This window comes from Macaca thibetana, chromosome 3 (assembly GCF_024542745.1).
Source record: "Macaca thibetana thibetana isolate TM-01 chromosome 3, ASM2454274v1, whole genome shotgun sequence".
Taxonomy (NCBI): Eukaryota; Metazoa; Chordata; class Mammalia; order Primates; family Cercopithecidae; genus Macaca; species Macaca thibetana.
In genome coordinates this window covers 28622720-28650530 of record NC_065580.1, presented here as the reverse complement: position 1 = coordinate 28650530, position 27811 = coordinate 28622720, and the positions used below count along the sequence as shown (strand labels likewise).

The 27811-nt window shown below is 44.2% G+C and overlaps 2 protein-coding genes across 6 annotated transcripts in view; one reads left to right on the top strand and one right to left on the bottom strand.

Annotated features, from left to right (window-relative positions):
- The first annotated feature begins 665 nt into the window (after nucleotides 1-665).
- On the top strand, nucleotides 666-26136 carry MEST (mesoderm specific transcript). Of its 3 annotated transcripts, XM_050782504.1 has the most exons (13): nucleotides 6519-6765; nucleotides 9673-9770; nucleotides 9870-10024; nucleotides 11659-11738; nucleotides 12520-12597; nucleotides 12721-12857; nucleotides 13010-13068; nucleotides 14450-14490; nucleotides 15345-15415; nucleotides 15676-15777; nucleotides 17547-17623; nucleotides 18842-18905; nucleotides 19844-26136. In XM_050782504.1, exons 3-13 carry the CDS (start codon nucleotides 9871-9873, stop codon nucleotides 19959-19961), a joined length of 981 nt encoding a protein of 326 aa, XP_050638461.1. In that variant the 5' UTR covers nucleotides 6519-6765; nucleotides 9673-9770; nucleotide 9870; the 3' UTR covers nucleotides 19962-26136. The 3 variants fall into 3 exon arrangements, with proteins under 3 accessions (XP_050638460.1, XP_050638459.1, XP_050638461.1); XM_050782503.1 differs by lacking the exons at nucleotides 6519-6765; nucleotides 9673-9770 and adding an exon at nucleotides 666-883; XM_050782502.1 differs by lacking the exon at nucleotides 9673-9770 and having other exon boundaries at nucleotides 6485-6765.
- Nucleotides 21418-27811, bottom strand: part of COPG2 (COPI coat complex subunit gamma 2) — a 165799-nt gene continuing 159405 nt past the window's right edge. For all 3 annotated transcript variants that reach the window (XM_050782491.1, XM_050782492.1, XM_050782493.1), the window contains 4 exons: nucleotides 23440-23537; nucleotides 22566-22704; nucleotides 22169-22267; nucleotides 21418-21698 (listed from right to left, as the gene is read on the bottom strand). In XM_050782491.1, the coding sequence (XP_050638448.1) occupies nucleotides 21568-21698; nucleotides 22169-22267; nucleotides 22566-22704; nucleotides 23440-23537 (467 nt within the window). In that variant the 3' untranslated portion in view covers nucleotides 21418-21567. The remainder of the gene's footprint in view (nucleotides 21699-22168; nucleotides 22268-22565; nucleotides 22705-23439; nucleotides 23538-27811) is intronic.

Genomic DNA, 27811 nt, shown 5'->3' with positions numbered 1-27811 from the left:
TAGTCCAGGTGAGAAATAATGCCCCGAGTAAGAGCAAATGGCATTAGGAATGGAGGGGAGCAAGACGAATTCAAGAGACCCTCGGGAGGTAAGATGAAAGGGATGGGGAGGAGGGAACTTGTTGAGATCTGTATCCAAAGGTGCCCGACCCCTTGGCCTCATTCCACTGTTCCACAGGGGTTGGTGACAGTGTGTGGGAGACAGGGGTGGATGGAAGTGCATTAACCAAGATACAGACTAGAGAAGGAAGCATCAGTTCTTAGGACAGGGGTCAGTTTGTAGTGTGGGAAAGAGGAGGTAGAGAAAGGGTAGTGAATTTCACCTAGCTCTTGTTGAGTATGAGATGTCTATGTTCGCCATGTGAACAGGAGAAAGCAGGCAAATATAAGGCTCTAGAGCACCGGGTAGAGGGAGGGCTGGCGATGGAGACTTGTGCATCTTCAGGGTAATTACGAAATCAGGGGCATGGCTGAAATACAGAAGGCTCGCCAAAGATCTCTACGTAGTTAATAACTAGCAAAATGTCACTTCTTTGGCCTTCACTTTTATTATGTAAAAGTAATAGGCCGAATACAATTTTACTCTCTTTATCCAACGCCTTAGGCTATTGTCGAAGCCACGGCCTGCCATTTCATACCCTTTGCGGTAGGTGGCGCTGACGCCTGGCAGGGAGAAGGCGGCAGCACATGCTGGGCTCGGGGGCGATGGGCTGTTGCGCGGACCTGGCGACGCTCTAGCCCCGAGCCGCGTATTCGCGGCGTATTCGTGGTCGGGTCCTCTCTGGGGACAGGGTGAAGGCCGAGAACCTCTGGCCTCAGGAAGCGCATGCGCAACGGGTTCTCCCAAACATGGAGTCATGTAGCCCAGGTCTTACCTGAATCAGGTAAGAGGCGGGCGGGGAAGGAGTGATCTCCCCATGCACCCTAGCAGCCCGCTTCAGGAGTGGGACTAGCGCTCCTTGGTGGGTGTGGCTTGTGTGCGTGGGCCACACCAGTCCTGGGGGGCAGGTAAGTGCGCGTGGCCCAGGAGGCGTGAGGCTGTGCTGACGAGGGGAGGGCTCCCGGGGCGCGTGGGTCCCCGCACTAGGTGCGCCGCCGCCGGCCCACAAGAGGACCACGTGGGCGAGAGCCTCGGTCGTCGTCTCCCAGCACCTCGGGGTCGTAGAGAACACAAAAGTCACACAACCCTCGCCGAGGCTTGACCCCCGCTTAGTCATTAATTAGCTGGCTCCACCCGCCCTCCTGGGCGATTTCTTGGGAGGCTGCGCCTTCCCACTTGGGGGACAGCCAGCCTTGGAGGTAGGGAAGGTCGCAGGCACACGGGTGTGACCGAGTGGTAGAGGGCGCGGTCGTTCGGGGTCGGAGCTGCAGGTGCAGATCCAGGCGCTGGGGTCACCAGGGCGGAGAGCGGCAGTGGTGGCGCGGCTGGAGGCCTGGTTCGGGGAGGGGGACAGCCGGTGAGGTGAGGAGAGCAATCGAGGAAAACGGAAGCACCTGCTCCTGGTTGACTAATTCTGGCTGGAGGCATAATCTAAGGTGGGAAAGTAGTAACAGAAAAAAAAAAAAAAAAAAAGCGAGAAAGACCGACTGTGCTTGTGCTGAAGCCCTTGCCTCCCCAGGCAGCTAGGAAATTGCCTGCCTGAAAGAAAGTAGCTATTTTCCTTAGGGGACTGTGGTGAGGGACAAATGAGATAATATCTGTGAAAGGGTAAAGAGCTATAAAAATGCAAGATTCTATTACTTAATTAGAATCCTTCAGCCTGTTTATCTGTTTGAGTGGATAAAATGTCCTCTAGGTGCGGGATAGTGGGGTAGGAGTACCTCGTGAAGCAGTACCAGCTGTGGGATAATGGGATGTGTGGAGTAATGCAGAGGGTGTGTGAAGATAGTTTAGGGGTGCCCGCTGTCACCTGGAGAAACAACCATCTGTCATTTAGGGTCATCTTATTTGGGTAAAAGGTTATTCAGTTCCACTGCTTCCTTCGTCTACCACTCATCTTTTGAGCTTTTTACAGCCAAAGACTTTTACTCAAAATTGGGCCTGAAGAGGAAGACACCAGTCGCTTCAGGGATATATTGGTTAATTTGCTTTTGTTTTGTTTTGTTTTTGAGATGAAGTCTCGCTCTGTCGCCCAGGCTGGAGTGCAGTGGCGGCATCTCATCTCACTGCAACCTCCACCTCCGGGGCTCAAGCCATTCTCCTGCCTCAGCCTCCCAAGTAGCTGGGACTACAGGCACACACCACCACACATGGCTAATTTTTGTATTTTTGGTAGAGATGGGGTTTCACCATGTTGGCCAGGCTGGTCTCAAACTCCTGATCTGAAGTGATCCGCCTGCTTCAGCCTCTCAAAGTGCTGAGATTACAGGTGTGAGCCACTGTGCCCGGCCATGTTGGTTAATTTGGTTGAGAGCGAGGTTGATGTGATTTTATTGATGATAATGTCTTCGATTTGTTTTGCCCTCAGTATGAAGCAGCATGTCATACCAAGGGTTCTGGGCTGAGGGACATAACTAGGGAAGACTGAGTTGTGGATTTGTCCCCTCAGTAGAGGATCACCTTGGCCAAGTTCCAGTTCATCTTGGAGCCTTACTTTACATCAGATGGGAAAAGACCTTGCAAATCATTCATTCAGTCTTATATGCAGAGCTTGCATACCTGCCACAGGGTTACCCAGCCACCAGTGGACAGGGAATTTGTCCCATCCCCGAATGGCCGAGCCACCCAGTCCCTCTAGACAGCCCCTACTGTTGGAAAATTCTTTATGTTGAATCGACATCTGTTTCTCTACAATTTGCACTCATTGGAGCCATACAGAATAAAATGTCTAATGCTGCTTCCACAAATATTTGAGGACCGCTAACACATTTCCTTCTTCTACTTACTCCACAAGGCTTCTTTTCTTCAAACTAAATATGCCCAGCTATTTCAAACAGGGAGGCAGTGTGGAGTAGTGGAAAGAAGGCCAGCTTTGGAGCCAGGCACATCTGCGTTCAATTCCCAGCCCCTTCACATCCTAACACTCAGCGTTCTGAGCTGCCGTATCTTTCTCTGAAATCTGTGAGTGAAAATACTTGTCTAGCCAGGCTACTGTGAGGATCAGGGATATGTTGGGTGAAGATCCATGCTCATGGTAGGAGCTTAAAATACAAGAGCTGTTACACCTTCAATTTGCAATTCATTTAGTTGATCTTCTCTGAACACATTCCTATTCGTCTCTGTGTTTCAATATCTATCTGCTCTGTAGAACAGAATAAAATGCTTTCTGTGAATTCTAACTAGCAGAATAGAGTAGGATTAGCTTATTTTTGGTACTTCCCCTCAGTCTACAGTCACAGTAGCCTTTTTTAGGGTCCTGTCCTACTGATTCGGTAAGTTTCTCAACCAAAACCCCTTCGTTAACATGTGCTCCTCTGTTCAACCAAGTTTCTCCCATTATGAAGTGTTTTAGTTGATTTGAATCTACAATGATGGCTCTTGAAAGTGGCAGTCCCAGTTGTGTCTTGTTGTCTCCATAAATATCCTGCACTTGTCACATTATGGTTCTCAAACTGGGGTTAGAAAAATACGGTTATCGAATCTGTGGTACCGTCCCTGCAGATCCCATACCACTGTTGTGAATCAGCGAGATAATAAACGCAGAGCTTTCTACATGAATTTTTGCACAAATCTGAGGTCTTATTGTGAGGCGGAACTGTGTTAGACTTGGAATGTGACAAGAATGTGTGATAAGCCACTGGCTGAGGGAAGACTACTGCATGAGATACCCTGCACGGCCCAGGATAGCATCAGCCTGGAGGAACTGAAAGGGTGCAACTTCGAGCAAGCCAGAGCAGGCTTTGAATTTATGTGCGGCTGTGTGTTTTCTCAGGGCTCTGAGTGTTTTATACCTTGGGTCAAATTCTTCCCCTGTGGAGGAAGCTCCTTTCTGGAAGTAAATCAGGCACATTTAGAAGATTCGTTAACTCTTTGGCTCCTGGGGGATTATGGCCAGCATTTTCTCTCTCAGACTTCCGATAGCAAATTCCTGGTTGGGCCAAGCTGATATCTTTGAGCTGACTTCTGTACTCAGGGTTCTTCCAAACAGGAATATGCTTTCTCTGCCTAAGATCTGGGTTCCATGCCCATCTCAACCTCAATCCCTCCTTCAAAGAAGTTTTTCCTAATTACTCGGCCAGACATCAATAATGTCTGAAGGGAGGATTTCTCCCGAGTGTCAGACTTGGAATTCCTGTTGTCTTGGGGAGCTCTCCCTGGTGCTCCCCGCTTCCCCCAGGGCCTTTAAACTGTTTCTCCTCCAGGCTGTCCACTTGAGCCATGTGGGTAGATATGTTCCATGGTCTTCAGAATAAGATCCTTTGTGGGGCACTCAGTCCATAAACAGAAAATTGCCTTCATCTTGGGTGCTGGTGTTTCTGGCCTGGTGAGAATGAAAGTGTGGAATTGTTTGTAGGACTCAAAGGTTCCATTAACAATAAGTATGAAAAATATATAACGCAAAGGCTTTTGTTATTGTTATTATTAAAATAGGAAAGCCTTTACCTTGTTGGAAGAACCGATTTAGATTTTGAAGAGTAATTCAGTCTTTAAAAGGTACAGATAATTAAAATAGGTAATCTTTGACTTGTAAAGAGACTAATTTAAATTTTGTTAAGTAACCAATTAAGGCCATAAAGAGTTTAAATCCATCTGTGGCTTCTCATTTTCTCTAGAACAAATTCCTAATTCCCTACGATGAAATTCTCTTGCTAGCCTAATTTTTTGCCTGTTGGTGCCCCGGCTCAAAGGACTTCCCGTTTTCCGCAAACGCGCGGCCCTGAGCCTCCAGTGCTTTGCGAAAGCCGTCCCCTCCGGCTGGAATGTTCTTTGTCTCTCTGGTAAATGTCTATTCATCATTCAAGACCACCCTTCCCCCCTCCCCTTAATTACTTCCTCCCCTGTGCGCCCTCAAATTCTTGTACTTATTCAAGCAGGATTTATTAGGGGCCAGCACCGTGGCGGGCTCTGGGGATACAAAAGGCGAATAATACTTGGGCTCGGCCTCTGAGGGCCTTACATGTTAGGAAGGAGTGGGTCAACTGCCACAAACGTCACTAGGAAATTACAAGGAAAATTTTAAAAAGTGGCAGTTCTTGTCTGTCTGCCCCTCCAGATGGCCTGCGTCTTGCTCTCGGGCCGGGGCTATTTCTCATTTATTTCGCATCCCCGGTTCTTAGCGCGCTGTAGGTGCTAAATCAGCTTTTGTTTCATGAGTGCGTTTACTGGGGGCAACCAGACCCCTGCAGAAGTGTACCTGTGTTGTGCCACAGGTTCTGATGACAGGCTCATAGGCGGTAGTTTCCTCAGTGTCCGTGGGTCGCCCTCGGTCACGGGTTGGAGGCCCTGCGGGCCAGCGCCGAACCTTTCGGGTGCAGAGTTACAGAGTCGCGGAGGGCCTGGGCAGTGCGCGACCGAAGGGAGGCCTGCAGCGCCCCCTCTGGATGCAGCGGGCACCGGCCGGCCGGCCGGCCGCCCAGCTCACCAGCTTGCGCCCCGCGTGCGTTCGCCAGTATTTCAGTTTATGGTCAGAAAATGAACACAGACACTTCGTGATACTCTACACTTTTCAAAGGAGTAAGGGATGCCTTTTAAAGGATTATGGTTAGAAAAATTCCTCCCTCTTTCTTGTGCCACTGAGCCCTTGCACTGTGATTCTATATTACGTAAATAAAGGGGGCTTTGCTCTCCTAATTGTGCCCACTCTTCTGTGCAGCGCGGACTGGCTCATGCAGGGAGCGGGGCTGCGAGGGCGCTGCTGTGGCCGGGAGTCTGGCATGCCGACCACGTCGCGCTGCTGTAAAGGAAACCTGCCCCGCGCGGTGGCGGTGGCTGGAGTGGCAGAAACCGGACTTTGTGCAACTTTGGCCATAGTGGCCATACCATGAATCTGTTTACTAGCTTGGTGGTGGGTCCAGCAGAGCTTGTCGCTCCCTAGCCGCTTGCTCGTGCCCTTGGTGGTTACCGGGAGTTAGGGACTTAGGGCGCGTAGGGCCCTCGTGGCTTGCCACCTCTCACGGTTCAGTACGAGGGACGGGAGCAAGCGCCACGGCCGGCACCCCCGAGCCCTGCTGCCCCTTAGGTCGAGCGGCCATCCTCCTGTGGGGCTTGTGGGCGGCCTGTGGGGTTTGTGGGTGGTCTAAGAAAAGTGTTGGGGCTCTCAGGGGTCTGCTGTTTTTGCCCGTGGCCTTAACTCGTCAGGGGAGGGTTTCTGCAGCAGAATCTCGGGCTCAGGGTTGGGGGTTCACGAGGGAGCAGCGGGGTCTTGGGGAGGGGGCTCGACACCCCTGAAGGTGCTCCCTAAAGGAGCCACTGTTAGAGGGGCACCCCATCTCTGTGGCCGTGGCAGTGGCAGAGTGGCTGGGAGGGGCTCTGCGGCGAGCGGGGGAGCAGGCGGTAGGGGTTCTGCGGCGATGGGCGGGCTAGGGGCGGGGCGCGGGTGGGCTCTAAAAGTCGGTGCCCACTCGCTCCGCGCTGCCGCGGCAACCAGCACACCACGGCACCTCCTCTGCGGCAGCTGCGCCTCGCAAGCGCAGTGCCGCAGCGCACGCCAGAGTGGCTGTAGCTGCCGGGCGCGGCGCCGCCCTGCGCTGCTGTGGGCTGCGGGCTGCGCCCCTGCTGCCGGCTGGCCCTGCACAGCTGCGGGCTCCGCGGCGCCCGGTGCTCTGCAACGCTGCGGCGGGCGGCATGGGATAACGCGGCCATGGTGCGCCGAGATCGCCTCCGCAGGTGGGTGTGCGGCGGGAACGAGGGGGTGTGGCTGGCCGCCCTGGGACTAGGGCGCGGGCGAGTGGCGGACTGCTTGCCCGTGCTCGAGCCGGGGCTGCCTTCGGGCGAAAACTCTACCGACAGGCGGCACGCATTCCGCGCCCGCTCTGCCTACTTGAGGAGGGGGTGTCACTCCTGCACGCAATGGAATGTTCAGAGCGCGGGACCTCTTTGGGTTAGGATTTCTAGACCCCGGGATTGCCTTGGTGAGATTTAGGATTTCTGGACCCCAGCGTTATCTTGATATGACTTGGGATCCATAATGACCCTGGTCTCACCCTGATACGAATTGGGATTTTTAGATCCTGGCATCACCCTGGCGCGATTTAGGATTTTTATACTCAGTCATTGTTGCAGCATGATTTAGGATTTCTAAACCCTAGCATCGCCCTGATTTGATTTAGGATATTTGGACTCTGGCTTCCCTCTGGTGCGATTCAGGATTCTTAGACTCCGCCTTTGCCGTGGCGCGATTTAGGATTTATAGATCCCGGCAAAGCCCTGGTGCGATGTAGGATTTTTAGACCCCGCCATTACCGTGGCGCGATTTAGGATTTCTAGACCCCCAAAGAGCCCTGGTGCGATGTAGGATTTTTAGCTCCGCCATTGCCGTGGTGCGACCTAAAGGATAGACCCTAGCATCGTCCTGGTGCGATTTAGAGTTTTTAGAACCCCAGTATCTCTGTGGCGCACCTTAGAATTTCAAAAACAAGATAATCGCAGTGCCGAGATCGCCGCGGTGCACCTTAGGATTTCAAGACCCAGGTACCACGGTGGCGGGAGTCACCGCAGAGTTACTACTTAAGTATTTTTCAGATTTCAGTAACAAGCGCGAGTGAAAACGGCTATGTGACCAAACGGTCATGTTGCGCAGCGATTGTTCGCCTTAGTTTCGCGGGTTTATAAAGTGGTTCATTCATTTTGCGGCGACGCCATCAGGTGGGCAGCAGGTTGGGTGATATTATTACGGGAGTGTGTTTTTCTGTTTACCAGATGAAGAAATCAAGGCCCAGAAATTTCTGGAAAGTTACTGGAGTTTGCTTATTTTCTCTGCTCATGGCTCATCAAATAATTGGGATTTTGGCCAAAAAATGTTTGCTTAACCCATTTCGCCTACTGACTGCTAGGCTGCTTCACTTCTAAAAATCCTAAAAGGTCATGGGGGCATTTTTACTGAGGTAATGAGACAAGAAACGGCTCCTTGAAAGGTTGCCGCTTTGCTTTCTTGGAGTAAGAGGAGGAGGGTGTGGAGGGGGGTGTCCAGGAGTGGAGTATGTTGGTCGATCGCCTCGATTTTTAACCCCCATTTTCCCTAAGCACCAGCGGGGAAGCCTCCCCATTTGCCGCTCTGGCCGCCCCTCCCGGGGCTCTCTGCTGAGTCACTGCAGAGATTCAGCTGCTGGAACCCCGTGGAGGAGCGCGATGAGAAGCACTGGGGGAAAGGAGTAATGAAATCCGCACATGAAAATGTATGCATTGAAGTAAAGGACAGATAGCGCTGGGCAACTGATCATCAAAACTTAATGCTTTTTGTCATCTGACCTTTCAAGGAGGTATTTGGGATATAGCCTGCTATTGTTGTGGGGTGAAAACTGTGATATAACTATCATGTTCTGGCACTTTTTTTTGAACCATTTCTAGTATTACCTTGACAAGTAGGACCAAATGGTTCTATCCGTCTTACGGACAGGTACTTTGGAGAAAAAAGGAAATGACTGCCCTAATAATGCCTAAAAAATAGGCTGAGGAGCTGAGATTCTTTAAGAAACATGGTTATTTTACCACTGTAAAACCACAGGTTTGTTTTTAGAGTTTAGCTAGCTATCTCTATCTCTAAAACTATCGGGGATTTTGTGGCGGGGGGAGTATCTTGTAAGTTGAGGAAGTTAGTGAACGTGTAGATTACAGGTAATAGGGAAGAATGTGTGTATAAACAGAAAGCCATTTCCCCCAGGGCTTTAGCAATTAATTTATTTTAGCTCTATGACAACTCTAATTTTAGTTTTGGAGGGTATTATTTCCATTCTGGCTGTTTTGAGAGAACTTCCATTCTACTGACAATTCTTGATCTGTTGACCATCAGAAGTCATAGACTTGAAACAGAACTGTTTATAATTCCTGTTTGGCACTCCTTGTCAATGTGGATAAACTGACTTGTGCCTTTGAAGTCCTGGGCATGGGACAGTTGGGTGTACCAACCAGTGCTCTTTTTCCAAAGACAAAATCAATTCTCACATGCTGGGTATGAGTTATGCCTTATCTGGGGGTGGGGGAGCGTCTTAGAAAATTAAATGGAAACTTCAAGAGTCTGCTAAGAAAAGCAGAAATATAATCTACTGCCCTGACCTCTCAAGAGATTAGATATTCAGGGTCATAACAAAGCTGCTTATGTTGGAATACCCAGCGCAGCTATCTTACTTTCAGACTGTTTACCCTGAGCAGTTTCTCAGCCCAAACCCAGAAACGAGTACTAAATGGGGCTTCATTTAGGCAGGAGGGCTGATAAGTATGCATTAAAAATCAGGAGCAACTCTCTGCTTGAGGACATGTGATAAGTTACTACACACACACTCTTTTAAGACATGATGATAAAGCATATATATATATTTTGAACATTTTACTCGTGGGGGCTAGTGGGTAGATGGTAGAGTTTTTGGAGTAAATAAGAAGTTATTTTTTTCCTAGGAAGCCTTGATAAAAGTCAACGAAAGAGTGTCCAGGATTTAAGTCATCTCCCTTTTATTTATATAAAGTCCTCTTCAGCAGGTATTGGGAAGACCACAAGGGTAGGGGCTAAGGGGTTAAAGTTGGGGAGCAGAGGCGGAAGATTGTATGTTGAAATAATGTATTTTTTTTCCTTAAAATTAGAATGATGAACAAATACGGCGAGTGCTATGGCAGACAGAGGTTCGATTATAGTCTTGGTCAGCTTTGTGCCTATGTGAAGGGCAACGTAATCATTGCTGGTAATAGCAGTCTCCCACGCCATCTTACCAGGTTTTGGTTTGTAGATGAGTGTACAACGTTACCTGACTGCTTACAGTGGGTCTCTGCTTTTCCTACAGGATGAGGGAGTGGTGGGTCCAGGTGGGGCTGTTGGCCGTGCCCCTGCTTGCTGCGTACCTGCACATCCCACCCCCTCAGCTCTCCCCTGCCCTTCACTCATGGAAGTCTTCAGGCAAGTTTTTCACTTACAAGGGACTGCGTATCTTCTACCAAGGTAAGAAGTGGACTATTGGAACACCTGCGTGTATCGGTCATGTAAGTCCCAGCTGAGGTATTTATTTTGTGTCTGCTGGTCTCTTGTTGCTCCTTAATGATGGAGGAGAGTATCTCTCTCTTTCTGTGTAGTGAGGTTGCAGAGAAGCGCAGAAAACTGCTGGGAGAATGGGGGTTGGGACTGAGATTCCAACCTGCAGACCTTACCTTTTAGTATAAGTTTTCTTTGTAGCTTGATATGTATTCTGATATTATTTTTTTTTAATTGGGCAACTTTAGTGTCAGGTAATATATAAAATATTAATAGACATAACCACCATTGGTTCTCTCCTCACCATCCCTGATTTCATTTTACCGTTTTCTGTAGATTATTTGTAGTGTAACTGTGATTTAAGTCTTAATACCATTATATAAATTAATTTGCTAGTGATGATTATTATTATGACCACTACTTATCAAGTAATTACCATATGTCAGGCACTGAATTATATTTTCAGCCTTCATTGTTTAATCTTTATAACAGCATTTGGAGATAGGTGCCATTAACCTCATTTTATAGGTGAAGAACCTGAGAAACAGATTGGAAATGATTTATTTTGAGCGGGGGTCAAGAGCAATAACGAAAAATGTTTGTCATAAACCGTTTTTCATTATTGCTCCTGACCTCCTCTCATTTGCTATATTCAATTAAGTAAGTATACAATTTTCATTATGTTGGGTTGGGTTATTTCCAGTTTTACTGTTTTAAAAAACTAATGTTGAAGGAAAAGCTTCATGTCTGTGCAGTTTATTTTTTCCTAACATTTTCAAACTATACTACTTGTATAAATGGAATGATTTTATTTGCACAGATTCTCAAGAAAAAAACTCTTAGGCTAAAGTATATACAATTTTTAACTGCTTCTAAATTATTTTTGAAAACCTTATTACCGAAGTTTCATGTCACTGGCAGTATATGAATATACCAGTTTTAATCCAATACTATTAGCAAGGTTAATATTGTCTAAATGTTTACCTAATTTAGATGATGCTGAATGCTTCCGTATTGTCATATGCATTTAAAAAGTTCATGTTTATGTTGATTAAGCCCTTTTTGTAGTTGACAGGATTTTGTAATAGTTTTATTATGTTTTTGATGTTAGATTGGGTCTCCTGCTGAATGAAAAGTGCTGAGCAAACAGGATAAGCTAAAGGTGTTCTTTGGGAATAGTTGCTATCTCTTAGAGAATTTCTGTGAGGCCATTCATGATAAAGTACAAATAATTTGTAGTTTTTGTGTTGGGATCATATGCTTTTAACTGTGAAATTTTACTTTTCACCGTGAAAAAATGTGCATATTACAAAACAAAAGGAGAAATGGGGATATGCTTTTTAAAAAAACACCTAGGTTGAGTAAACAGGTGCCTTCAAGTATTTTCACATAGCATGATTTTTACAGTGTTTTAATATACAGATCAAAAGAAAAGGCCTGTTCTCACCTAACGCAGTAAGCTTACATTTTAAAAAGAATTGTGTCATTTTAATGTCAATTTGGTCAGTTTCTTGTCTTTTGTATCAGATTACTTAGATTTTAACATCTTCGAGGTTATTTTTATAGGGATTTGGCCTGATTGATTGTACTTTCCTTCTTCCTAGACTCTGTGGGTGTGGTTGGAAGTCCAGAGATAGTTGTGCTTTTACACGGTTTTCCAACATCCAGCTACGATTGGTACAAGGTAATGAAGTCAGACTTCTAGGTCCTACTATGTCTTAAAAAGCCTCGGCCGGGCGCAGTGGCTCAAATCCTAGCACTTTGGGAGGCTGAGGTGGGAAGATGACCTGAGGTCAGGAGTTTGAGACCAGCCAGGCCAACATGGCGAAACTCCATCTCTACTAAAAATATAAAAATTAGCCAGGCATGGTGGCACAAGCCTGTAATCTCAGCTACTCGAGAGGCTGAGGCAGGAGAATCGCTTGAACCCGGGAGGCAGAGGTTGCAGTGAGCCGAGATCGCACCACTGCACTTCAGCCTGGGTGACAGAGCGAGACTCTGTCTCAAAAAAAATTTTTTTTTAAATAAAAATTAAAATTACCTTTTATTTATTTTTAAAAAATAATTTTTTAAAATAAAAATTAAAATAAAAATTTAAAATTTTTATTAAAATAATGAAAATTAAAATAAAAGGATTTTGTTGTCAGCACTAGAAGGCTCTTGCACATTTGAATTGCTTCTAAAAAATATTAAATGTTGAACTGTTTCTTATATACTGAAAGGGAATGATAAACTCCTTGGCACTCTGGAAGGAATCACTGCCAAGTTATCCTCCCTCAACAGGGATTAATTAGCAGGAATAAAGCATTTTCCAAGAGGATCATCTGTGGGACCTGTGGTGGTTTCATGGGGTTTTCTCTTTATGGAAGTCTGTTAAGCCAAGAGAGGGCTGAAGCTCCTGTGTTGAGTCTGGTGAAAGGGAGGGGCAAGAGCAGAAAGCCCAAATCATCCTTTCTTTTTTGTAGATTTGGGAAGGTCTGACCTTGAGGTTTCATCGGGTGATTGCCCTTGATTTCTTAGGCTTTGGCTTCAGTGACAAACCGGTAAGCGGCACCTATCTGGGGCTGGTGATGGGGTGTCGGGACGGACATAGACTGTGAGGGTTCGGCTGGCAGAGAGCTGTCCTCACGACTTCATCCTGTGTATGTGGGCTTTCCTTTCCTCAGAGACCACATCACTATTCCATATTTGAGCAGGCCAGCATCGTGGAAGCACTTTTGCGGCATCTGGGGCTCCAGAACCGCAGGATCAACCTTCTTTCTCATGACTATGGAGATACGGTTGCTCAGGAGCTTCTCTACAGGTCAGTGGAGCTTCAAACTTCAGCTTATAATGCTAGGAGAGCACATCGTTTCTGGACTCTTTGCATCCTTTTTCTCTCTTGGGAGTTGTCTTCAGAGGTGCACTGGTTTAAGTCTGCTCAGCTACATGTGTGTTTCCTCATCTCCCTTCTAGGTACAAGCAGAATCGATCTGGTCGGCTTACCATAAAGAGTCTCTGTCTGTCAAATGGAGGTAAATGTCTTGGCGGTAGGTAGAAAGTGGGTGTAGTCTAGAAGGGCCATCGTTAGATACCACAGCGGCACCTAAATGGTAATCTGATAATATTGCAAGTAGACATAATTAAAACTATGAGATCTCTACCTTTTCTGTGCCATCAACTCCTTTGGTGGCCTGACAGGATTTACGGACCCTTTCTCAGAATGTTTTTAAATAAACAAACAGCATTACAAAGGATAGTGACTTTACTTACACAGTCAGTAAAATGCTGCATTATAGTCATATGTGCTTTTTCAATGCATTAGATAGCAGGATCTAGTGGAGGACCTAGGAACAGCTGTATCAGGAGTGGGGAGGGTAAAGGCTGTCTGCCGTATCTGTGACAACTGCAATAGGTTATGAGAGTATAGGATTGAAGGTACAGAAAAAAGCCACAAGTGTTTCTAATCCTACTACGATGTTAGTGTAGAAAATCCTTACTTAATGTCATCAATGGGTTCTTGGAAACTGTGACTTTAAATAAAATGTTATAATGGAACCAATTTTTTTTCTCATCAGTGTTTTAAAGAAAGGATGTTATTCAAGGACCTGCCGTACCTCATTTTGCTTAAAGCCGAAGTTTCTAAGAACCTATCCTGATGTTAAGTGAGGACTTCACTGTATGAGCCTCCCCAACTCCTAACTGGCACTGCCAAGTTTCAGTTAGAAAATACCGAACCCCTGATTAGACCTTCTGGGCAGCCAGCTTGCAAGTCCATGAATACCCAAATGTCTCCTGAATGCCTTAAGAGCAGACTGGGAGAGAAATCTGTCTCTCCCTTATCACTTATGCTCATGGCTTTCTTCCACTGACTCTGAAGAGAAATGGAAAAGAAAAACTCTAGGTTTTTTAAAGGACCTATACTTATTTAAAAACTTCTTGTTTTATTCTTGCAGCCCAAATCATTAACCCTTGTGTTCTGAGTGATGGCGGAAATGCTAAGGGGAGTCAGAGCCTGGTTATCAGCATTTTGGATGACCATATATTTTCTCCCCGTTTCACAATCTTTAAGATGGGAAAAGTAATTCCAGTGGGATTTATTGTGACCAGTTAAACATATAATTCCTGGAGATGTAATTAGATGACAGTATTAAATTTTTATTTGTAATTGTTTTGGTAGTAAAGGCTGCAGAGGTGATGGTGAATAGGGTGGGTAGTTTCTGATAACGGGCTTGCCTTTGACCTTAATGTAGGTAGGCTGGGCGAGGTGGCTTACACCTGTAATCCCAGCACTTTGGGAGACTGAGGCAAGAGGTTGCTTGAGCTTGAGACCAGTGAGACCCCGTCTCTATTAAAAAAAAAAAAAAAAAATTAAAGCTGTAGGTAAATGACTAAGATAAGTCTCTTCTCCTACAGGTATCTTTCCTGAGACTCACCGTCCACTCCTTCTCCAAAAGGTTGGCTACTTCACTAACAGACTTTAGTTTGAGGATTTGCACTGACGTAGATAATGCTGGGACCTTTAAGGGCCGTAGTTCCTGTGATCGGCAGTAGTTCAATACTCTTCCTTGGGAATTTATCTTAATGAAGTTAGTTTTTCCCTTCGTAGGCAACTAAAGCAGAGGCAGTGGCCCCTACATAAACCCAAAACACATCCTAAGAATAAGAGATCAACAAATATTTGGAGAAATAACAGCTATGGAAAGATCTGTGTCACAAGCTTGATGTTTGAAGAAATTAGGATTCTACTCTAAACTTGAATATATCAGAGTTAAAGTTTTAGGGATTTAGTGAATTGTAGCAAAGTAATCTTAGATGGAATTAGAAATAGATTTGTCTTCCTTGAGAGAAGAATGTGGGTAGGCAAAACAAAATGCCAAGTACCAAACCATTCAGTAGCAGGAGATTTGGCTAAAGATTTAGTTCCTGCCGGGCACGGTGGCTCACACTTGTAATCCCAGGACTTTGGGAGGCCGAGGCGGGTGGATCACGAGGTCAGGAGATTGAGACCATCCTGGCTAACATGGTGAAACCCCGTCTCTACTAAAAATACAAAAAACTAGCCGGGCGTGGTGGCCGGTGCCTGTAGTCCCAGCTACTCAGGAGGCTGAGGCAGGAGAATGGCATGAACCTGGGAGGCGGAGCTTGCAGTGAGCCAAGATCGGGCCACTGCACTCCAGCCTAGGCGACAGAGTGAGACTCCGTCTCAAAAAAAAAAAAAAAAAGATTTAGTTCCTAATATAAAACCCTTTGCCCAGGTGAAGGTCTTCCTCTGGATTCTTGAGCTTTACTTCCACTTATTCCCCTCCAGCTACTCAAAGACGGAGGTGTGCTGTCACCCATCCTCACACGACTGATGAACTTCTTCGTGTTCTCTCGAGGGTAAGTGTCACTGTCAAATATTGACTGTGGCCTAGGAACAATGTTGTGAAAAGTTGCTGCCATTACAATTCTGGGCCAAATCCTAGGGCTTGATATTTTAAAGCAAAGGTGTTGGCTGCTTGCCAGGGAAGTAGAAGGAATTCATAAATCACCTATGGGTCGGACTGATGGCCGGGACTGCATGGCCTCTGAGGTTCCAGCCATATTGAACATTCTGAGTTCTCCTCACACTTATCTTCCTGCGTTTTGGACTCTTTCAGTCTCACCCCAGTCTTTGGGCCGTATACTCGGCCCTCTGAGAGTGAGCTGTGGGACATGTGGGCAGGGATCCGCAACAATGACGGGAACTTAGTCATTGACAGGTAAGAAATTACCCTTTGCTTTCGTTTCCAGAGAAGCGTTTTTGTGGAGAGTGGGGATTGCTTGTTCTGTTCCTTGCTGGCTTATTCCCTATCACAGGAAGGCTGATGACCTATGGGGCAAACCAAAAAGTCATGGTCTATATGAAGAAAGAAATAGAAAATAGAGTGAAACTGGACTTTTTGTTAGTATTAAATGCTTCAAAGTATTGAATCATGGTTGTGAAAGTAGCCTAGTGCCTCCCTCAAGGTACAAGGCTCTACCTTTTGCCTATCTTTCTGCAGCAACAGGGAGTGAGAGGGCAGACTTATCCTCCTCTGTCTTGTACAAAGAATTCCCATGCCTTGGTTCACATGAGAAGGTAGACCCAAACCCGCTTTCATTGGGGACCCAGAGGTGGTGATAGCTGTAACTACTTGGGATAAGGCTCTGTCTTCTAGCCACCTGGGTCAGTGTAGCTTCCAGTGTTTTTACTGATGGCTTTGCTGGGAATTGTGTGTTAGAGGCAGCCAATCCTCCCACCCTCTCCTAACCCCCACAGGATCCCTGAACATTTCATTTTAGTATTAAAAAACTGAAGAATAATTAAGACTGACTTTCAAAATTATCTTATATTTTCCTTTTCAAAAAGTATATACTGTTTCTAAGATGAGATATTTGAGGGTTCACAAAAATAACTGTCCTGGAGTTGCCAGGCAGAATGAGTAGAATACATGAGTTCTAAAATGTGGCAGTAGTGTCTTATGCTGGAGAAGGAGGAATTCTCTCCATTTTGTCTGTGGTCAGATGAAGCCTTGTGCTCATCAACATCTACACTTAGAATTTTGAAGTAGATGTCGGCTGGGCGCAGTGGTTCACACCTGTAATTTGAGCACTTTGGGAGGCCAAGGTGGTCGGATCACCTGAGGTCAGGAATTCAAGAACAGCCTGGCCAACATGATGAAACCCCGTCTCTACTAAAAATACAAAAATTAGCCAGGTGTGGTGGCGCACGTCTGTAATTCCAGCTACTCAGGAGACTGAGGCACAAGAATTGCTTGAGCCCAGGAAGCGGAGGTTGCAGTGAGCTGAGATCATGCCACTGCATTTCAGCCTGGGCAACAGAGTGAGACTCCGTCTCAAAAAAAAAAAAAGAAGTAGATGTCAACACAGAAGATCATGTGTTTCAATCCTCTTATTTTAAAAATGAGGAGGCTAGCCAGGTTCTTTGGCACATGTTTGTACTCCCAGCTACTTGGGAGGCTGAGGTGGGAGGATCTCTTGAGGCCAGGAGTTATAGCTGTAGTGAGCTATAATTGCACCTGTGAATAACCACTGCACTCCAGCCTGGGTAACATAGGGAGACCTTGTCTTTTAAAAAACAAACAAACCAACAAATGAGGAAACCAAGTTGAAAGATCTGTGTTATATATTTGAGTCAGAGAGGTAGGTAGTGGTGAAGCCAAAATTGGAACCTTAGACCTGGGCTTTTTAGTTACATAAAATCCAAACCAACTATCAGCCTTCCTAGATGTCATTCCCTGCTTAATAAATACACGAAACCACTAATTCTTATATTGATAGTAGGCATAATCACTACTAGAGCTACATGGTGGTTAACTCTAGAGGTTAACAGAAATGGATAAATTAAGTGGGACATTTCCAGGAATGCTAAACTGCTTCTGGATTAAGAAATTGTATCTTGTATTCCTTGTGGCTCTTGTCATGCCCTTGAATCCCTGTAACAGTAAAGGTTTCTTGTTCTGCTCATGCTGACTTACCTGTCCTATAGTCTCTTACAGTACATCAATCAGCGGAAGAAGTTCAGAAGGCGCTGGGTGGGAGCTCTTGCCTCTGTAACTATCCCCAGTGAGTATTTTTATATTATTGATAGGAAGCTGAAGGACTATAGGGTTAAAATGATTGCAACTCCTTTATACAATTAGGGTTACCAGATTTAGCAAATAAAAATGTTAAGATACCCAGTTAAATTTGAATTTCAGATAAAACAACAAATGCTTTTTTAGTATTTAAGTATGTGTTGTACAATATTTAGGACCTACTTAAACCAAAAAGAAATCATTTTTCATCTGAAATTCAAATTTATCTGGGTATCCTTTATTTTACTAGCAGCTGTACTCATGACATCTGGAACAGTGATGTTTGTGTGTAGAGTGAAGTATATAAAAAACTGAGATATTACTGTAAAGGTAGTTGGTATTAGTGATTTCTGTGGTGTGCATTGTCAGTGACTGCCACATTGCATGCTGAATTGCTCGGACAGAAGGCTGTTTGGATTACTAATTAAGAGGCTATAGGTGGTTTGTACTTATTTGTCTTTTCATTCTTACAGATTTAAAAAGAAAATTACAGTGTTTCACACATAGTGATTAGTGCTCAGGAAATTATCGGTTGATTTCAAATGTCAAAGGTCTGTTATAACTGAAGAGAGACTTAAAGAATGATAGTATCCTGGACTTAGAGAATGTTGAAAGATGGGCATATTCCATTTGGTCTAGGGTGCAGGAGAGTTGGATGAGGGACCAGTTGGTTGTCTATAGGAGGAGATGTATCCAATGAATGAACTGGTGCATTCCTAGCTGCTCTTTAGAGGTTACCTAATAAAACAAGCTAGGTTTTCTATCACACAAAAAAAAATATTTATAGAAAATATTTTCTTGGGCTGGCTGAGGCGGCTCACGTCTGTAATCCTAGCTCTTTGGGAGGCTGAGGCGAGAGGACTGCTTGAGCCCAGAAGTTTGGCACCACTCTGGGCAACACAGTGCGCACATTTTTCTCTACAGATAAATTTAAAAGTTAGCCAAGTGTGGTGGTGCACACCTGTATAAAGTCTCAGCTACTGAGGACGCGGAGGTGGGAGGATCACTTGGGCCAATGAGTTGGAGGTTACAGTGAGCTATGACTGCACCACTGCACTCCAGCCTGAGCAACAGAGAGAGACCTTGCTTATTATAATAAAAAAAGGGAGAAGAAAACATTTCTTTTTGGAGAGGAGTTAATTTTAGGGTGGGAGTAAAACAGATGTGAGAGCGGTTAAGTATTTCATTCCTTTTCTCTTTTTCCTAGTTCATTTTATCTATGGGCCATTGGATCCTGTAAATCCCTATCCAGAGTTTTTGGAGCTGTACAGGTGAGTCTCCCTGAGAGAGGTGTATGTTTTGTTAGTATCTCATCCTGACAGTGGTAAACAGAATTACCTGTTGAGGGCTATTGGCTCTAGCCATTGTCTCTAACCTCACTGGCTGTTCATCCAGGAAACAATAAAAGGATTGAGTTGAGGAATCTTATTCTAACATAATTGTAATATCAAGAAATTCAGTTATACATTCTCTTGATTTATACATAGTCTGTTTTCACTGTCATGACTGCTACATATTCCTTGGTGTACAAAAAGCTCTCATGTGAGTCAAAGGTTGAAAGTGGATATATCCTACAAAGTGTTTGTTTTAGTCCGATTGTAAAGCCATTTCATTGACTTAGGCTGAGCAGATGGCAAGGAGAGATTGAGAAGAGCTCATTGTGGAAAAGTGCCTTCTCATTGGTTGCTATTCTCTCTAGGTACTTACTTGGAAGGTATCAGAGTATGAAATCTTGATTGATTATGTCACATAAGAATGTTCCATACCTTCCTGTGGCCTACTGGATACAAGCTAGTAGTAAACAGCTTGCATATAATTTTAAATAAAATACCCCCTCTCATCTCCTGGGATTAAGGGAAGATCCTTGGTTATCTCTGCTTGGGCAGTGAGTTGCTGTGTGATCCACTTGTTTGATGCTTCATCCTTCTCTAAGGAGCTGAAAATCATCTTGCTTTGACAATTGTTGCAAAAGTGTTATATTTTCAAGTTGTTGTTTGTTGGATTATGAACATTTAAAAACTAGTTTGTATAAATGGAATTGGCAAGTTTACCTGCCTAAGATACAATTTCAGAGTAGAAGGTGAATAAGCTCTTTGGTGGCTCCTTCCAGTATAGTGTGTCCACAGAGTCATTTACTGGGGCTTCCCACTGGCTTACATCCCTCCTCCTCCAGCCTCAAGTTCACCTGCGTGCTGTTCTCTTCCACTAGGAAAACGCTGCCGCGGTCCACAGTGTCGATTCTGGATGACCACATTAGCCACTATCCACAGCTAGAGGATCCCATGGGCTTCTTGAATGCATATATGGGCTTCATCAACTCCTTCTGAGCTGGAAAGAGTAGCTTCCCTGTATTACCTCCCCTACTCCCTTATCTGTTGTGTATTCCACTTAGGAAGAAATGCCCAAGAGAGGTCCTGGCCATCAAACATTATTCTCTCACAAAGTCCACTACTCAAATTGGTGAACAGTGTATAGGAAGAAGCCAGCAGGAGCTCTGACTAAAGTTGACATAATAGTCCACCTCCCATTACTTTGACATCTGATCAAATGTATCTTGGCTTTGTTTTTGTGTTATTAGGAAATTCTGATGAGCATTACTATTCACTGATGCAGAAAGACGTTCTTTGGCATAAAATACTTTTTAACACTTTGGATTTCTCTGAAATATTTAGAAGTGCTCATTTCTGGCCCAGCCCCAACAGGAATTCTATAGTAAGGAGGAGGCGAAGGGGCCTCCTTCCCTCTCCTTGAATGACGTTATGGGCACATGCCTTTTAAAAGTTCTTTAAGCAACACAGAGCTGAGTCCTCTTTGCCATACCTTTGGATTTAGTTTCATCATCTATTTTTAGTTATAAACATTTTGTTAAAATAGATATTGGTTTAAATAATATAGTATTCTAGGTATTTGATTTAAGACTATGATTTACCTATACATTACATATATTTTATAAAGACACTAAACCAGCATACCCTTACTCTGCCAGAATAGTGAAGCTAATTAAACATGTTTGATTTCTGAATAAATTGAACTAAATCCAAACTACTACCTAAAATCACAGGACATTAAGGACCAATAGCATCTGTGCCAGATATTTACTGTTATTAGCTGGGAAGACCAATTCGAACAGCAAATAACAGTCTGAGACTCCTCATACCTCAGTACTTAGAAGCATGTTTCTCTTGAGCTACTGTAGAGGGGAAGGGATTGTTGTGTAGTCCAAGTCACCATGCTGAATGTACACTGATTCCTTTATGATGACTGCTTAACTCCCCACTGCCTGTCCCAGAGAGGCTTTCCAATGTAGCTCAGTCATTCCTATACTTTACAGACAGGAAAGTTCCAGAAACTTTAAGAACAAACTCTGAAAGACCTATGAGCAAATGGTGCTGAACACTTTTTTTTTTAAGCCACATTTCATTGTCTTAGTCAAAGCAGGATTAAGTGATTATTTAAAATTCATTTTTTAAAATTAGCAACTTCAAGTATAACAACTTTGAAACTGGAATAAGTGTTTATTTTCTATTAATAAAAATGAATTGTGACAAAAGTGGACTCTGGCTTCCCCTCCCCCTCACCTCCACCCCTCTGGGATAAAAATTTTCCAGCATTGCCAGGAGCTTTCAGGTACACATTAAATTAAAGAATAAAATGAAGTTAAGCAGCTGGAGTATAGGATAGTATTTGATTTTCAAGATCACCTGAAGCTGCACTATCGTACCAAAGCTGACCAAGTATAATAAAAAGAAAAAAAACAACAACCCATGCACAAAGATAGACACCTGCTTGATCTGCTGGCTCAGGGCCAAATGTTTAATTTGCTTCTCCAAAGTCATTCATCTTCAAAAGTGTGATTCTGGGAAACTGATGCCACTAGCCTAAAAGCCCACTGACCGTGAAGTGTACATCAGTTTCCTCTTGTCCAGTAAGCCTTTATCCAACAGAAGCTAAGATAACATCTACAGGTGTTCTCTCTTTGCTTCTGACAGTCACCTGCATGGTCACTCCATCGGCTAAGGCCAGCCTGGACCTCACCAATAAATCACAGCCACCTCTGAATATGCCTGAGAGAAAAAAGTGAGGAAAAACATATTAAGAACCCAAAACAAGCACTGGATAATGAAATTTATCATGCTCTCCCTGCATCTCCTTTCTATTAGTTTAGTTTTCCAGAGATTTGTGGAAATTGAATCCTACGCATAAATTCCAAATATATATTCCAAATATATATTTTTTATATTCCCATGAAACCAGATACATAGAAGGTATTCAAAAATATCAATTTGGAGTACTCAAAAGGAATGTTGGTGGTGGCCTTGGTATCTGTTGGAGAGATTTAAGTGTTTTAGGTCAAATGTACATCTTAAAAGAATAACTAAGAATAGCATGCAAAACAAATTATTCATTTTGACTGGGTTTCACATTGTGGCTCATATAATGGGATGATGGGACAAGAGCAAGGCGTAAGATGCCCATCTATATCCTATTAAGCTTTGCAAGAAAATGGAAGGAAAATCTGATGGAAGCTTCTTACCTGCCAGATAGAGCGAATGGGAATTCTTGTTCTCAGGTACTTTATCGGACCTCTCACATGGCTGCATGCCCAGAAATGTGATGATATTGTTGACAGCCTCTGTGTTGAGAAGATGTATAAGACAGTATTAGGAAAGTAAAGCACAGGGATCTCCCTCTGCACCAGTCTATGCTGGGAGCTGGGGTGGAAGGGGCTGTTGGTGATGTGTAGAGGGAGGCTACTTGGACTAGAAAATGGCTGATCAGTTAGATGATGAAGACAGGGTGCTGGCCTTTTAAGTAAGAGATTTATGAAGTTTTTTTTTTTTTTTTACAAGGAGTTCTTCTGGAGTAACAAATATACCTATTAGGTGTTATATTGCTATCAGGCAATATACTGATAGCAAAATGGGTCTCACCTTCAAGGGTTTTGGTAGAACTGAGGGCAAAGGTTTCCTCTTTCTCAAAGGTATCTCCCACCTCTTCCCAAGCAGCAGCAAAGTTAGGCTTCAGTACTTTCTGAATGTGGTCAGACACAGTCACTTCGAGATCTTCCAGCTAGTGGGTAACAAGCAGTCAGTAAAGAAAAGTCCTTTCTGTTATAGGGCAAAGATAAAGGAATTAATATAGTTCTCTGGAGCCTAGAGAAAACTCTACCACCAAAATAGTTTAAGTTCTGTAGTCTGGATAAATCTAATGCTGGAGCCCTTAGCAAAGGAAAGCAAGAAAACAGAACATCTGGCAAGAGCCAAATTCAGATCAACATCTGTAGCCCTGAGGTACAGAGTAGTCATGTTGTACCCACACTTGACCACTGAGTTCTGGGCACACAGTACCCTCTGATCATTCACTAAGAGGTTGATATTTTTAAAAGTTTTCCCTCCATTCTGTGAAGGCTTTTTAATCCATGATCTGGCTATAAACTAACAGTTGCTGAAGCAAAAACAAAAAACCAAAAAACAAAACCAACCCCCGACCCCAAATCATTTTAAATAAAACTGATCTCAATGAAAATCATGTAATTATTTTCATTTCTTAATTATCCCTATTATAAAGAAAAAAAAGGGTGAGTTTGTTTTAATGATGAAGTGGTAAATCTCAATTATCTCTGGCCTGATGCTGTCCAGTTACAGAGGAGGGTTAGTTCAGGTCCTCCTAAGTTGTCATCTGTTTCAGAAGAATAGAAATCCCATAAGTTTATGTCAGATGCTCCTAGAAAAATGTTCTCTCAAGGCAGAAGTCACTTAGTGCTGCGAAGGTGTCAAAGAAAGTCTCTCTGCTGGGAAGACTCACCACATACTCATCATCATACCCATCCTCATCTGGAACTCCAGTGTTAGGGTCACAGTCCCGGACTGTAAACTTCATGGTGCAGCTAAAGGTGCCTGCAACTGGAGGAGAAGGCAGGCAAACCTGCATCAGTGGGCAGTGCAAGCAAGAAGTTTCCATCATTTCTTAGGAAGTGCCACCCGTACTCAGCATTGTGTTCCACATTTTCCAGTTAAACACACATGCCCTGTTTTCTAGGGTAGTGGTTCTCAAAAGCAGCCTGCAAGCGGGTCAGAAAGGCAGTCTCACAAAGCATGAATGTAAAGTCTATTCCACGCTGTGGGTTACAGCAGTACAGGAATGATAACATGGGCAAACTGTTTCTCTATTGGTATGAAGAAAGCAGCAGAGAGGTCCTTTTGGGGGCTTTTTGCCATGCCTATCTCAAAGAGGCCTAAATGTTGAAAAATAGTATTTTGTGAACCACTGCTGTAGGACCTGACCGAAAAAAAAAAAAAAAAAAAAAAGATGGTAAAAAAAGCATACAGATCATCAGATTAACATTGACCAATCTCATCAGCACCTCAATACTATCTTTAGATTGTGGACTGATGGCGGGCCCACAAATCACCAGACAGAACTTGCTTTATCTGTCAACCTTCAGCCTAAAGTGAGGAGGTCAGTAATGAGTTTCTATTATTGGTAAAGTCAGTGTCTTAAATGGAAAAGCAAGTGGGCAGTTGTATGTTTTCACACAAGTGGTGTTAAGTAATAAGAAATGGAGGTGGGGGTACATTTTTGGAAAGTGAAGTCTTTATAAAGAAGACAGGATTTTCTGAAATGTTTGAAGGAGGGGGCTTAGCAAGCAGGGATGAAGAAAAGGCATTTAGGATCTTATCTATGGTCTGGAAAAAGCTTATAGGTACAAAAATATTAGATATTGGGGCAGTTAAAAAGTTATTTGGGGGATAGGCGAGGAGAGGAAAGAACAGGCTCAGATATAAAGACCATATATGACAGGTTGGGTAATAAGACTTCCATCTGCTCAGTCTTGACTTTAAATTCCATCCATTCATCCATCCACACATGTAGTGACTGTCAATACATGTTGACATTACATGTAAAGGTATAAGCTTATGTGCCGGACACTTGGATAAAAAGATGACTGAGACATGACCTCTGTCTCTAGGAGCTGTCTAGGAGTTAAGTAAGCGTGTGAGGCTGTGTGTATGCGATCTATCTATGACATTACAACTCAGTGCCATAGATCCTTTAAGTTTTAAGAGAGTGCCATGTGAAGGTGCAGGATTAACCAACAGCCTGGGAAAACTGTAAAAAATGTTAAACGACACAGTAGTTTAACTGGCTCTCAAAAGATGCAAAAGAGCTTTGGGCAAGCAGAGGAAGATGTACAAACAAGCAAAAGGAAAGAGGCCAGAAAGTCCATGGGGCAGTTGGAAACAGTAGGAGGCAAGCTAATGCCTAGGTGCTGAGAAGAGAATTTGTTTCGGAATAAATTGTAAAATACCTTGTATTTCAAATGATTTTCCAACAGGCTCTGGTGAGCTGAGGCAGTCAAGAGATTGAAAGGTTAGGGATAAGCTAGACAAGATGTGCCTAATTTAAGCCACTAGTGGGGACTATGAAGAATGGGTCTGAATTCAGAGAGCAGATGGATTCAACAGAATCCGCTGAAAACAGATGATGGCAGTGGGTTGCCCCATACAGGCAAGAATGAACCTATCAAGTCTGCAGACTCAATTTCAATGCTATTAGGGGTTGAGGAAAGAACAAGTGTGCTTTAATAAAGACAGGATTTTCTTCAGGGAGAAGGGGAAAGAAAGAAAGAAGTGAAAGTTAACACAAGGCCAGAATAGGTCAGGTGAGGCATTTTTTTTTTAAACAATGAAAGAGATACAGGATATGGTAGGGGAAAGGTCATGATTAAGTTAGAATGAAGAGTCAGGAGAGGCATTAAGCAAATAGCTAATAGCAACCCAGTGTGGTTCCAATTAAGCAGAGAGGCTACAGCAAACGAGGAAGAATAAAGAGACAACATCAGGTATGAGGGTAGATCACAGACTGGGCACAGGGGCTGGGTTTTATGTGGAGGTAAAGACAGAAGACACTTACATGTAAGGACCTGATACAGAGAAAGATATTAAGGAAGTAAATACGAATGATGTTAGTAGAGATAATGTTCCTGAAACCTTGGTGGGAATTTTTTACTTAAATGGTTTGACTGATACAATGAGAGGTTACAGGGATCCGAGGAAGTCCAGGTAGTAATCTATCGAAGCCGCTACAGAGGATGACGAAATGGGGCGAGGAGGCGGGGCGGGGGGGGGGGGCTTTCCATGGCAAGAAAATACTGAATGCACTGCCATAATGTAAAGATAAGAGTTACACAAACAAAGGAAGACAAACACCAAAGGGAATCAGGAAAGAATGCCCTGAAGATCTGCATTAAAACTGGTCTCTGAAATTAGGCTTGTCTTGTGAGGATTCACTGAAAATGACAGTCAACCATTAAGGAGATTTGTATGAAAAGAACCCAGCGGTGCCTGTACAGGTCCCAGCTACTCGGGAGGCTGAGGCAGGAGAATGGCATGAACCCAGGAGGCGGAGCTTGCAGTGAGCTGAGATCGCACCACTGCACTCCAGCCTGGGCGACAGAGTGAGACTCTGGCTCAAAAAAAAAAAAAAAAAGAAAGAAAAGAACCCAGTGAATTATAGAAAAGATGGATGCTGGCAGCTAAGACAGGAGAGGGATATGTGAGTTGGGCCAGGGTACAGAACACGCAGTGTGGCAAAGGGCAGAGTGGAAAAGGTGGGAGGGAGCTGCCAGGTCTCAACCACCTAGGGGAGACCATGACAAAGTAAGAGACACTTATGAGGCATTTCCAGAAAGCTTTGTTAGAAAAATAATTAAAGAAAAGGGTATGTCACTAGGGCAAAAGATTAGAAAGAGGGCAAAAGAGATGGATCTGTACAGGCTAACTGCAGCAGGCTATGCAGTCTGGACTGAACTGAGAAGGAATGGGTGCAGTATAGCATGTAGGACATCGAGGAAAGTTGGGCAGTGAGTGTCAAAATAAGCAATACACACCTACCTGGAAAATCGTGTTGAGTCTGTGGGAATGCTGTACAAATGGTGGGAGGGTTTTTCTCTAGGACAAATTCAGAAAGGGAAGGAGGAATGGTACTAGGAAAGCAACATTAGAGTTGTCCTCAGATGAAAAGGAGTTAGTCACTAAGGAATGACACACATCAATGGGAAGGTAAGACAGCATTGCTGGGCCAAAAGTCATAAGAGAGTAAGAAATAAGAGACTGAAAGCAAAAGAAAGAAAATATTACATAAGGAAGGGCCAACTGGCAGAGGAGGTGTGGAATAAAGATTTAGAATGGGGTATCCTTTCTAGGTCTAAATGGTTGACTGCATGGGAAATACACAGAAAGGGTAAGGAGCAAGGAATTCAGTAGGAGGAAGCAATAGACTAGCTCTTGAAGCTTTTGAGGGAATGGCTAATTAAAGGACTTGCTTGACAGGAAAGTTATTAACTGGTGAATGCTGATAAAAAGCTATAGATGGGCCGGGTACGGTGGCTCAAGCCTGTAATCTCAGCATTTTGGGAGGCTGAGGCGGGTGGATCACCTGAGGTTGGGAGTTCAAGACCAGCCTGGCCAACAGTGTGAAACACTGTCTCTACTGAATTTAAAAAAAAAAAAATACAAAATTAGCCAGGTGTGGTGGCGCATGCCTGTAATCCCAGCTACTTGGGAGGCTGAGGTAGGAGAATCACTTGAACCCAGGAGGCGGAGGTTGCAGTGAGCCGAGATCGTGCCACTGCACTCCAGCCTGGGCAACGAGCAAAATTCTGTATCCAAAAAAAAAAAAAAAGTTATAGATGGCAACTTTAGAAATATTAGGCTTGATTTATTAAGAGTGTGTGAACAGGCAGTTTGTCCAGAGAATGGATTACTGCTACTAGATGGGGAATGGGTGATTATGAAGAGTGAAGTTTTAAAAAAAAGTCTATATCTATTTCTGTAGAGAGATGGTAGGGCCGGGTGCAGTGGCTCAAGCTTCTAATTCCAGCATTTTGGGAGGCCGAGGCTGGCAGATCTCCTGAGGTCAGGAGTTTGAAACCAGCCTGGCCAAGATGATGAAACACTGTCTCTACTAAAAATACAAAAATTAGCCGGGCGTAGTGGCACATGCCTGTAATCCTGGAGGTTTCAGTGAGCCAAAATCACGCCACTGCACTCTAACCTGAGTGACAGAGTCAGACTCTGTCTCAAAAAAAGAAAAGAGAGATGGCAAGTGAAAGGATGACTGACAGTTAAGATATTGTAAACTATTGCACAGTGTTCCAATGAAGTTGCCTAGAAGT

Coding starts and splice junctions, on each gene's coding strand:
- MEST (XM_050782502.1), top strand. CDS start 6,740: ATGGTGCGCCGAGATCGCCTCCGCAG. Junction 12,858..13,009: donor GCTCAGGAGCTTCTCTACAG/GTCAGTGGAGCT, acceptor TCTCCCTTCTAG/GTACAAGCAGAATCGATCTG. Junction 17,624..18,841: donor TGCCTCTGTAACTATCCCCA/GTGAGTATTTTT, acceptor TCTTTTTCCTAG/TTCATTTTATCTATGGGCCA.